Here is a 13,198-nt window from a genome sequence, read left to right on the forward strand (position 1 = left end):
AAAAAAGTCTGGGTCCACGGAAACTATTTGGTGGTCACAGTTGTCGTGTCCTACATCAATCATACACGGACACCGACTTATCTCTTAGCTCTTTATTAGCACGTGTGTTCAGTTCCCCGTCCCTACTCTAACTGACCCCTTCCTATGTCCGCTCCTCCTCTTCCTCTGGCCCCCTAGCTCCGCCCACTCCCAACTACTGGTGTGCTGACTTCACAACATCTCCCCCCTTTGTAACAAAACAAACAAACAAACTGACTTCTCAGTCCATCTCCACTATCAGTCTCTGGGGTGGACGTATGTCGTGATGAGTGTTCGCCAATAGTTCGTCTTTGACTAGACAAGCTCTGTTGCTGATGTCTGGAGGGATGGGGCCTTCAGTGTCTGGGGTGCCTATGGTGAGCTCAGTTTGATATCGGCAGTCTGTCCTCCATTGTGACTCTTGCTCACGTGACGCTCGGCCTCTTTTCCACGGGGATGTTACTCTAGTTCCCTTCCAAGTGTCTGTATGTATTTTTTGCTTCATTTTGCCTTGTCAGGTCGAGACCAACACTGTCTTCCTGTTTCGAGTCTGGGATGCCAGCCGGTGGGGTATGAACTGGGGAGGCAGTCTTGGTATGACTCTGAGATTGATTGGTCGCCTCGGGTTGCCTCTCCCACTCCTGCTCGCGCCTAGACCAGGCAAGCCTTGGAACCGGCTGGGTAGTTGTGTGTTTCGTTCTTATCCGATGATGACTTGGCTCTCCTGGCGTGTCCGGCTTCCTTTGCAGATCAACTGGTTGGTCCGTCTTCATTGGAGTGCTACTGGCCACGATATCTGTTTCCATTTTATAGGACCAGGACCAGGACCTTCGAGTCAACCTTGCCGCCCCTACCCGGGGTGACGGTGTAGTATTTCCGTCGCGATACACCTGTGCTCGATGTGGCAGGTTGTCTGGTGGAGTGATCGAGTGTGCATTGACATTGGTGTGAGACACGTTGCTCTTGACGGGAAAAGTGTCCCTTGGTTCGCAGATGTGTTCAGGTGCTGGGCGCCATGGCCGTTGTCGGGACCACGACTCTGTCGACTCAAAGGATCGGACCGAGATGCTATCTGAGTCAGAGGGGTCCTCTCTCACTTCCCTCTGAGAATGTGTCTTTAAGAATGTTGCGCGTGGTCGTTGTCGGGACCACGATACTGACGACTCAAAGGACCGGACCGACGTGCTTTCTGAATCAGAGTGGTGCTCCGTCAGTTTCCTCTGTGAATGTTCCTTTGGGAATGTCTTACCAGGTGGTCTTCGGAACCGGGTAGTCCGTGACGAGCTGCTTTCCGTCTCGGAATTGTCTTTGCGAAGCTTCTCCGTGTGTCTTTGTCGGAACATCTTCAATGTTGTCTCATTTGGGAGATTGTTTGAAGATTCTGGGCGTGTTCTTTGTGCTTGATCCCAGGCTTTTGCCGCTTCGTCCTTCTCGCCTGATGTTACCCATCTACGCTCTGTTTCTACGTTGTTTCGGGACCCATGGATGCTTTGGGGCCCATGACTGTATGGATCTTTTCTTGCTTGTTGTTGGTGTGCGGGACCAGTCCGTCTTGTGTGATCTGGTTCTCCTCCACAAGTGTTTGGTGATCTAGTATCTCTGATCTGTTGGTGGTGTGTCCTCCTGCCAGCTGTTTCCTCGGACTCATCTTCGCTCCTTGGTGATTGGTGTTCCGGCGTCGATTTCCTGTGCTGACCACTGCAGCCCCTTCTTCGATGGTTTGTCTTTCTCACCCACTGGTTGTGCAGAATGTCGTTTTGTCCAGGAGTGCAATCTGTCCCACTGGACACTCCCTCTTTGTCAGAGTAGCGTGTGTTATGCGGGGACTGACTCCTTGAGGGACTCCTAGAGGATGGATGTGAGTGGCCGGACGCTGAGTAATCTGACTCTGAGTATTCCTTGTTACTGTGTCTCCTCCGTTGTCTTTTTTGTCTTTTCTCTGGTCTGCCTTCTCTCTCTCTCTTCTTGTGTTTGTTGGAATTTTGGGTTCTCCCTTCCCAGGTATCTCGAAGTTTTGTACTTAGATGCACATCCCTCAATTTGCCTCTTGTTTGGACTTGCATTCCAATTTCAGCTTTCTTGATAATTTCTTTTAGCGACCAATGTCCTCTCAGTATTTTGTGTCTTGTTTCGGGTTTTTCACAGCCTTCAATTATTCGGAGCCGAACAGCATCCTCATTCGTAAACGTGTTGAAATGGCAGCCTTGAACCAGACTTTGCAACCGCGTGATGAAATGCGGCAATGGTTCGCCTGGTTCCTGCCGTGCTGTGTTGAAGACCATGCGATTATGATCCACCTCTGCCTGTGCATTGAGATGGGCACAGAGTTCCTCTTGGAGTTTATCATAAATGTCTGCTTCTTCCCTGGAAAATTTTCTAATTGGGCATCGGCCCCCGGGGCCCACCAGATGGAGGAGTAACACCAGACATTTTCTTTCTCTTTGCTCACCGTCGGCTTTCAAGAAATCGTCCAAAGCTTCCAGCCACCAGTGCCGTTTGAGGCTCTGACTCCAATCGTCACTCCGTACCACTGGGGGCGATACTTCAAGGTGTGGATTGAAACATTGGGTTACGTCTCCTCCCGCCCTGAGAGAAGGAGGTCCTGATCGGTCGTAGACGCGGGGCATTATGCTGTCCACTTTTCTTCGGGTTTCAGGTGCTTCAGTTTGTGATCTAGCTTGAGCTTGCTCATTAGTTCTTCCTTCAGTGCCCTCGTGTTCGGTCGACATTGCACCCTTGAATTTGTCCATGGTTGGCGACACTTGCTTGTTGTGTGTGTTCATTGGCTACCCCACATGCGCATTGGCTCGTGCTCGTTGCTGATTCCGTTGTAATCACTTATGCTTTGTCTTTGTTTATGTTTGTTCGTTGCTTCCTCTGTTTGATGGACGCACGTTACTTCATGACATTCGCCACTGTACATTCGCTTGCATATCTCACTGTTCGCATTTCCACCCGTGCGGACCTTTGTTTTGTCAATGCTTGTTCGTTGAGTCACTCTTGTGGTTGCTCTTGCTTGTTAATTGATACACTCTCGTGTTAGCATGTGCTTGTTTTGTTTGGTTGCCAAGACTTGTGCAGTGTTGTCCACGTGCCGTTGTCCACGCTTACTGCTTTGCATTTACCAGCGCTTGTGTAGTTGCACATACCAAGGCTTGTTGACTTGCGCGTACCAACGTGTGATTATTTGCATGCACCAGTGCCTGTTTACTTGTTTTCCCCAGTGTTTGTTTGGTCATTGCCAATGCTTGTTTCCGTTTGTCCAACGTTTGTTGATTTGCATGCGTCAATGCTTGATGATTTGTGTGGATCAATTTTTGTTTACTTGCATGTACCACTGCTTGTTTGTTTGCCTGTATCAATGCTTGTTCACTCTTGGCCAATACTTGTCCTTACAGGCACTAATGCTTGTTGACTTTCCTTTACCAATGCTTGTCTTCTTAGATTGCTTCTTGCATTTGCATGGGCTTGTTTGTCATCTTTTCAGCGCTTTATTATTCTTCACTTGCATTCGCCAACGCTTGTTTGCATGCGTCAATGTTTGTTTTGTTACAGTCACCAATGCTTGCTTCACTTACAGTTGCCAATGTTTGTTTATTCTTCACTTGCATTTGCCAATGTTTGTTTGCATGTGTCAATGTTTGTTTTGTTAGTCACTAATGCTTGCTTCACTTACAGTTGCCAATGTTTATTTTGATCCACTCTGCCAATGCTTGTTTTCTTTCCCGGTGCCTGACTTTAAAATGGCCGCCGTTGTATTGCACAGAGTTGTCCTTCTCAGACGCCTGACTCTAAGATGGCCGCCGGGAATCTCGTTTTCAACGAGATTTGGGTCGTCTCTGCTCGTTCCTTCGACCGGAGCCACACATTCACTCGGGACTGCAGTTTCCACTCACCACTCGTCGTTTTCAGCCGCGATCCACCGCCAGAGTAGCTGCTGCAGGTGAGATTTCTTTTCTTCGTCCCTTGCCGCCGGAGTGGGCTCCCGGTTGGCTTTTGATTGTTTCTTGTCCACCCCTCACACGTGGGGTGATCTTCACGGCTACTGCCGCCGGGTGGGCTCCGGTGGGCACGCTCGAGCCTCCAGGCAAGGGGCGAGCTCCGCTCTGTTCGCCGCCGAGGTGGGCACTCGGTGGGCGTTCTCACTTGCGCTTCGGCCGCCGAGGTGGGCACTCGGTAGGCGCTTTTAGCTCCACGCTCCAGCCCCACACGCAGGGCGAGCTTCAGGCCAGTTGCCGAATCCCGGCGGGCACTTCTGTTCCTCTCTAGGACTCACGCCTCAGGGGGTGAGATTTGAATACCTTCTTGGCGCGCGATCGCGCTAGCTCCACAACCACGGAGCTTCAGGAGCGCTTTCACTCGGCGCTCTTTCTTCTGGCGCTTCGGCGCTTTCACATTGCGCTTTCTTCTTCTCTCGGCTCTTCCCGCTTCCAGGGTCTGCTGGGTCACTCCTAGGCTTCTCCCATGACGCCTCAGGGTCGCAGTTGCAGCGGAGCTCTGGACGCTCCACGCCGCGGGACGGGGCTCGTGTGGGTGGGCTTGCTGCTGGATCCCACCCTCGTCGCCAGCTGTCGTGTCCTACATCAATCATACACGGACACCGACTTATCTCTTAGCTCTTTATTAGCACGTGTGTTCAGTTCCCCGTCCCTACTCTAACTGACCCCTTCCTATGTCCGCTCCTCCTCTTCCTCTGGCCCCCTAGCTCCGCCCACTCCCAACTACTGGTGTGCTGACTTCACAACAACAGTGACATAGATAAAACGCGAGACGGATAGGGATTCAATAGATATGTCCTACGGTGTTTAGGTCAACATGTTTCTGCCACCAGGCATTCGGCAGGAGCCAAATAACCAGTCACTCTGCAAAAAGGTGATAAAAGTGGACAATGAAATAATCAGGGCATACAAGCCACCGCTGGAGCTGTGTGGCTCGAAGTTCAGTGTCCCTCTTCTGTTTAGAGGGAAACATGAAACTATTGACCATATAAGTCACGTACACTCTCCATGCTCATGGACCATCTGGTGGTACCCAGCTCATGCAGCCATGGACGTCCCTCAATGAGAAGACAGGAGATTTTTGACTGAGCCGGTTGTACTTCTGTGTATGAGTAGTAGTTATGCCACACCAGTTCATAAATGTGCTCCATGCACCATACCCGCACGCCTGTGAGCTCTCACTTTAGTGCGTAGTGCAACTCTCAAAGCCCTAATCCGATGTCAGAGGCGTGATTTAATATTCAACTTCTGATGGGTGAGCTTTTAATCGATTGCACTATTGGGATCCCATTTGCTCTTCAGATTTCAGTTGAGAAAGAAAGCCTGTGCTCTTGGGTTCCTTTGCGCACATGTAGGCTACGCAAGATCTATGCAAACCCGGCCTTTTCCGCAGGAAACAAAGCACGCTGTCCATTTCTTTCCCCCCAAATATTACAAATGTCTCCTAATGAGACCACCAAGGGTAGTGTAATGTATAGTCCAACATGTCAATGAGCCTTCAAGGAAGAGGATGTTTAATCGTGGAATTAGAGATTTAAAGGCACAGGGCACGTTTGGGAAGCATGGAGATCACCACTAAGGTATAGCTCACAGAATAACTCCCATCTGTGCTGGCCCAGATGTGTGCCGGCAACACGTGCCAGCATTTATGCTGGCTTAAGCTTTGCAGAGTTTGGTATGGTGAATTTATTCAGCTGATACTGTTTCTTTTAAGCGTTTCTCTCTTGGCTTAGCCCTCATTTCAGAGGGACTGAGTTATCCAAGGAGGCAGGGGAATGAAATCACATGTTTAAAATAAACACGTAGTGAATGCTGGATGCGCTGTGATGACTCTGCACAAGGGTTGGGGGCATGTGTGGCATGCCTACCTTCAGCTTGATTCAAACCACACTGATCCCACGTGTTCATCTGGTTTAGATGTTCCTGAAACCTTTTCATGCTTTAAGACTTTCGTGCTTGCTCTAGCTCTTGAGGTGTGTACTTTGTGTGGAATCTTTTAGGGCAATTTGGGGTGCATTTACATTTGTTATTAACGTTTTACTTTGCACTTGATCAAGACAGTAAATTCCATGTAGGCTACTACAGACGGGATCTCTGAAATATCTGGTGTTGGTAAGGGTGGCAGATGAGGACATAGACACAAATTTACAAAATGGAGGTGTGATAATGGGTTGGTCAAAATCTCTAAGGCAGATATCTTCTAAAATGATTGCTATTGATCTGAACAGCCGACTGTAGCTGGCATTTTAAATCCACTGATCCTCATTACAAGTACTCGTACACAGCTTTTGAGTTCACTTCTTCCCACATATTGGAGGAGATACGATTTCGAAGTTCCGTTTTCCACAGTGGATCTGAGCCGGAGTGTTAAAATGGGTTATTATTGTTATGTTTTCTTCCTACTTCCGCAAAGTTCTTTTGTGTCACTCCTCTAGTCCATCTCTGCAAGATGTCACCAAAAGATGCTAATTGTGTTGTCATCACTTTTCAGGTTAATTAATGTTTCGGATGAAAATGAGGTTTGAAGATACTATCTGAGACAGATCATTTACAGAATCCATTGAAGAGGAAAAACTATTGTTAGTCACATTATAAATGTATACAAAAAAGTCAATTTCCTCAATGAAAGGCTTCCAATAAATCCTTTAGTGATGACTGGTTATTGAAAATAAAGAAATGTCGGTTCTATGATCCAATGTAAGATATCATTGGATACTAAGACTATTTACATATCATTATGGCTGAAACAATGAGTAAAAAACCCTCTTTGAAGTCACTAAACTCCTGTCGGACACTGACAAAATAACATTGAGAATCATCAGTACAACATATTACATACCTCCATTTAAATAAGTGGCGAGGAAAGGTTATCTAGATGCCTTCATTATTAACAAATTTCTGTAGATATAAAATAATTTATAGAGTTTGTTGAAACTGTCGAGTTTAAACGACTTCCAATTCACAAAGCTTTTGCCATGAGTAAGTGTTACTTGCGTGCCCTAACCTATACTATTACATTAGAATGGTTCAATAAAAATGTTGTTTTGTGCTTGTGTTGTCAAGCTATCATTAAGCTTTGTTTTTGATACTTAGGGTCTGCTTCATAATTCATTTTATTTAATTTACGCTTGTGCCAATTAACATAAGGTACATTTTTTATCTCAATGACTTTGTTATGACTTGTGATGTAAGCTTGTAGTTCTTATGGCTTACTCTTGAATTCCAGGTCTACTCATGGAGAAGTGCTAGGTTTACTCATGGCGGCTCATTAAAATGTCAGGCGGAATTTCCTCTGCCTGACACCGTCTCTCACTCGGGACCGACTGATACGCGGTTGGCGGTACCGACCGCAGATTACGATACAACCAAACACTTTTCAGTCAGATCCCTATTGTTCTCTATGGGAGCTCGGGTTCCTTCCAACAACCGGCCGTAATACAAGTTCCTATGGGGAAATGGGGTTTGTGGGGAAAATCCTGTTTCTTTTTGAACTTAAAAGTAGTCATAAAGAAAACTTTTACTATGACTGCGGGGTTAAGGAGAAAGAGTAAAAAAAAAGGACATATACATCAATAACACTGCCCTGGACACGACGACTTCCTACCCTTACCTAGGAATTTTAGTAGATAGCAAACTAACATGGACAAAAGCCATCGACTCAAGGAAACTATCTTTCCTTAGGGCTACAGCAGCGCTAACCGCCTTTGCCCAAAAACTTGGGAAGAGAGCCCCCGAGGAAATGTTAAAAATATTCCAGGCCAAATGTATCAGCGTTGCCAGTTACGGCGCGGGTGTATGGGGATTTTCAAATACAGACGACCTACAGAGAGTGGAGAATTCTTTCTTTCGTTATCTCCTCTCAGTCCCCAGAAGCACTACGACATACGGGTTCCATCTGGAACTAGGCATGGATTACATCTGGGACATCTTAAAAATACAACCCATAATGATGTGGAGGCGCATCTGGACGAATGACCAATGCCTACTAACTAGAGCCCTTATTGAGGACTGTATGTCACTAGACAAATCGCACAAAATAAGATGGCTGGAATATACGTAAAAGTGTTTTTTAACGATCTGGGCATCCAGACTTATTTCTCTGACCCTACTTCGATCTCTAAAATTCCAAAAAAAGAACTTAAAAGATCATGTCTGTCACATATGAGAGACCTTAGACTGGCTCAAGAAGTTGGCAAAAATTCAGTTCAACACCTACTGTCTATTTAAACCTCCTTCTTGTTAGAGCCATATTTAAAATATGAGCTGAACCATTTTGAAAATTTTTTATTGACCAGATTCAGATTGGACAATTCTTATCGGCTTATCTCGTTCCCAAAACAAAACGACTGGTCGACTCACCTTTTACCCTGTCCCTGTGATTCTGTTTACACCCAAAGTAATATTCATACAGTATTTTTTTGCAAATTTTTCGCGGCTCCCCGTACCTATTGGATAATTCCAATAGTAAAGATTATGGGTCTTCGAACATGCCGTCCAGCCTTTTTAGCCTTGCAAATGCTGGAAAATGAAATATATGCCAAATCGATTGTTTCCTTCTTAAAATTCTGTATCAATCCCCGTCCCAATCTTAATATTGAGTGATTATTATGTCTCAATGAATGCAATCAATGTGTAAATCAATTTTTTAACATGTTTTAATGTATTTTAATTGGAAAAATGTTTTTATTGTTCTTTTATGGTCTTCTCTGAAAACCGAATAAAGATGATTTGATTTGATTTGATTCCGCCTGTCGGGCGGAGGCTTTCCACCAGAGATCGTAATGAGCCCCATAGTGCACTTGTGGCTTTTGGCTGGAATTCAGAATTTGCAGTGTATATCTGGCTAACTATTAATGTTACATGATTTTTAAATTCTGGAGTAAGGCAGGAGTACTATAAGAGTGATTCACAGCAAACATTTTGTGAACTGAGCATCTGCTTAGAGCACATTGGTAAAGGCAGGGACCTGCTGGCTTGAGAATGCTCTTGTCACACTCTCTCACCCCTAACCCAAAAACGTGGCTTTTGGAATGAAATGAATTCAAAGTGGGTAGGGCTGCAGGAGGCAGAACAGCACTAACAGTGCCAACCTGACCTTCCATCTTTATCTGTGAACCAGGACCAGAGTGAAGAAATGTGGATATGCATTTTCGCAATGCACAAAATACATTCTACAAATATATATGACACTTTTTGTGATATTCCCCTTTCATTATCTAGCACTCAGGTAGATAAATGTTCGTAGGAATTAATCGTATATAATTCTAATTCATGTATGTGTTAATGCAAAGACAAATAAACAATATACCTTAGCATATGCATGCTTGTGCAGCTTAAGAAAATAATACACATGCCATAAAAATAAAAAGTATTGTCCAATTTAATAAAAATATATAAATCTAGTTACTTCAAACTAATGGACCTGCCATAGACCGCTTGTGGAATTCGGTGCCATGATTCACCACTTCCTGAGCGCAAAGCACAATTTTCTAATTTGTACATATCTATTTTCCTTTGTATAATTATGTATCATTAACCTGAATATATACACAAAGATTTTATATGTTACTATGTTTCATACTTCATTCTTACGTAATATACGATTGCTTTCAATAAAAAGATTGCTTTATCATTTGGTTATGTTTTCGGGAGCTTCAGTTATGGCAATAATGTTTTCTTTCCTTTTCAGAAAAACTTTACAACTCCAATGGCCGTGAGTTGAGGCGAGCACTGTTTTCATTAAAGCAAATTTTTCAGGTAAGTTGAAAGAAAGCATATTTTGTCTTTTTTCATAATGTGGTGATGAAGGTGCTTACTGTTAATGACATCAGTGCATGTAATCCTTTTAGCAGCATTTTTTGCAAGGTTAGGTGAATTAAAAAAGAAAAAAGATTTTTATTCCTTCTTGTAGATTCAGGGATTTAAAAAGATCACAAGATGTTACTGTTGATTTGAAGATGGATTTTAGTATCAAAGTTGATCTTCTAACTAACTAATTTAATAATATAGTTCAAGACATTCAAGTTCCTCTCACCAGTCACAGGAAAAATAGTACTTTTTAAAGAAGTAATGTCTTCTTGAATATTTTAAATTTGAGTAATGCAACTTTTTGTTTGGGCCCGTTTTTGAACAATGACACAAAAATTTCTTGCTAATGTAAACTTTCATTTTAAAACATTCTGTAAATTGTTAATTTCTGACAGACCTACATCAAGCAAATCTAGTGATGCCTCTGCAGCATCCGTTGGCACATAATTTCTACACTACTTATGCAAACTATTCCTAATTAATTTCAATTTATAGTTAGCTAGACACTATACTTTGCACTCTACCTCTCATGTCTGTGAACTGGGCCCTACCTTTTTTATCCGTGTTTTAGTAGTAATATGTTAAACAGAAGGGCTTGATGTCTTTTAGCAGGGTGGCAGATGCTAAATTAACGTGAATTATTTGGAAACTCCATTAGGATATACAAGTGCACTGCAAACATGTAACATTTCTACCTGAGGTGATTAACTGTGTTATTTTATAAACTAAATACTTTAAGAGGCTCCACTTTACCCATTGTTAGGCCTCGTCTTGGCAGCGCGCATGCGCTGCTCTAGGAAGGCCTTTAGCCATCGGTCTTCACTATTCAAGCAATGCTCTCGTGCTTGTGGCGGCATCCACCTTGCAGGAGCGAGCAGCCGCGCGCCACAAGCACGAGTGTAGTGCTTGAAAAGTGAAGACTGCTCTCCCAAGCGCGCACCACTCGCCAGCTTGGTGAAGTAATGGATGGACTAGCCACTTTCACTCTATTCACTTTGTGGCTATTTCAATTAAGACTGGTTTCGATTTCTAGACAAGTGCCAGGTCTTCCCGTACACCTCGCATCATTATTTAACGTCTGTTAACCTGTGAATGTTACAGCTTAATATGCTCAGCATTCAAATACATTGTTAAAAACAAACCTGCACATTTTTCTTTATGTTGTAAGCATTGGTAGTAGTATTTACACTGAACCAACCAGTGTCTAGGAAATGATGATGACCGCGTTTCAAGCACTTCGGCAGTTTCATCTGCAACGCTGAGGTATGGCGGCCATGCATGCTAAATTATTTTTATTTGTGGAAGGGGGAAGGGATAATGAGAATCCCTCGGTGGACTAGCCTTCCTTGACCCTCGAATTTCAGGTCTCTGTGCAGGCATCTGCATGCATTATATGTTGTGGGTTCCTCAGTGAGGCATCTCTTCAAAACCTGCATCCTTTCCTCCACCCCTTGTGATTCTTAGTTATCTCTTAGAACCAATGTCACTAATGTCGAAGTGCCAGTTTAGACCTATTGTCTATTACCCGTTCCGTTGCCTAGCATATGCCAGATAACCCAGAAAAAAATGGGGCCTAACCAGATCATTGGGTAAAATCAGACTCTGTTCCTCCAAAGAGAAAACAGAGGGGAGTGCAGATCCTCTGCATCTCCATAAACTGTAGGGGGTAAAGTCGATTCGATGGAGGAATATTAGCAGATTCAAGTGCAACTGAGCAGCTTCCTCCATTTCTCTGGGGCCAACTTTGCTTCTTCCAATTCTTCTTCCTCTAGAATATTTTGTGTTGCCCCCATATCTCTGAATAACAATTTAACTTCGAGTGGGTTAAAGTCTGGCAGATCTGTGATGTTTCTAATATGGGTAGTAATGTTTGTCTAATATTTAAATATTGAAAGAACTGGCTATTGTGCATTTCAACACTGTTTTGTAGTTCCCCATACGTGCCCCAGATTGCAGTGAGCAGAGCCCAGGAAGTGGTAAGGAGTCAGACTAGCATTGTCTCTTCCCCAAAACAAAATAAAAAAAAGCGATTTTCCCTTTCTGTGATTTCTGTCTTTGCCTGTGGTTGTTACAGTTCATAAATTGTAGTTTTAACCTGCCTGCGATTGGATATTTATCACCTGTTTTGTGTTTTAAACGTGTGTTTTTTCCTGCCCATGATTGCTTCCATTTAATGTGTTGAATTGTGGGATTTGCAGTCCAAACTCTGTAGTTTTTCCCTCTCATTGCTGATGACTTAGTTTTCCCTCCAAATTTTTCCTTTGCTCTGTGCTAAGACCTGTATGTTAAAACAGTGCACCCCAGCCACCATTTTGTGTTCACAAGCCAGTGAAACCAGCCCCCCTGCCTCCCCCACCCCCAGCAAAGGGATATTCTACACCAGTGGGTGCTTCTGTGAGCTGTTAAACTGTGTTTACTAGGGACTGTGCACTTCGTTTTTTGGCCAGTAGAGGGAGTAAAGTTTTATTCAAATAGTATTGTTAGATTTCAAGTAAGTGAGCTCTTTACCTGCAGAAGTCCAAAGTGTGGATTGAGCCTGTTTGTCTCCTAGGAGATTCTGAACAGGAAAAGCAGCTTCCAACTCCCTGGCCAGCAAACCTTATCGGAGGTCGCTGGGACCTTATATGGTCTGATATTGTTTGGTACATTTGTACACTGATTGGTGGTTGTATCTGATGTTTCTATTGGATTAGGGTTAGTGTCCTCATTGGTTGGGTATTTGAGTGTTCTAATTGATTGAATCACAGATCCAGAAACCAATATAGGGTTGGGACTAGGGCTAGGGTTAGGATTTTTATTGGAAGTAGGGACTTGGGTTTCCTGTGTTATTGGTTGTTGGGACTTGGGTGGGACTAGGGCTAGGTTTAGACTTTTAGTTGGAAGTAGTGATTAGGGCTTTGATGTGATTGGATGCTGGACTGGTTGTGGGACTAAGAGTAGGGGTAGACTTTCTATTGGAAGTGGGGACAAGGGCATCCTGTGCCATTGGTTGTGTGGACTTGGAGTGGGACTACTGGTAGGGCTAGGGCCTCTATTGTACGTAGAGATTAGGGTTTTCGAATTGATTGGGTGCTTGGACTAGGGCTAAGATTGGCTGTAAGGTCCTGGTCTCCTATTGGTTCTAGAGTTTTAGGGCTAGGGTTTGTGATTGGATAGTGTTAGGGCTAGGGTTCCCATTGACTGACGGGGTCACCTGATTTCTAGGGCTATAAAAGGCCAGGCTTAGGGCGTCTCAACTCAGGCGGAGAGGCTAAGGGCGGAGAGGACAAGGGCAGTTGCCTGTTTGAGCCTGTTCGAGACTATCCAGGGCCAGAAATGCTGCCCAATATATATACCTCAATTATGCATCTATATACTTTCAATGTACTTATGGG

At 44.3% G+C, this 13,198-nt stretch overlaps 1 protein-coding gene across 7 annotated transcripts in view; it reads left to right on the top strand.

Annotated features, from left to right (window-relative positions):
* Positions 1-13,198, top strand: part of FHOD3 (formin homology 2 domain containing 3) — a 1,375,152-nt gene that overhangs the window by 560,323 nt on the left and 801,631 nt on the right. For all 7 annotated transcript variants that reach the window (XM_086965361.1, XM_086965359.1, XM_086965360.1 and 4 more), the window contains exon 4: positions 9,706-9,773. In XM_086965361.1, the coding sequence (XP_086821487.1) occupies positions 9,706-9,773 (68 nt within the window). The remainder of the gene's footprint in view (positions 1-9,705; positions 9,774-13,198) is intronic.

This window comes from Lissotriton vulgaris, chromosome 4_1 (genome assembly GCF_964263255.1).
Source record: "Lissotriton vulgaris chromosome 4_1, aLisVul1.2, whole genome shotgun sequence".
Taxonomy (NCBI): domain Eukaryota; kingdom Metazoa; phylum Chordata; class Amphibia; order Caudata; family Salamandridae; genus Lissotriton; species Lissotriton vulgaris.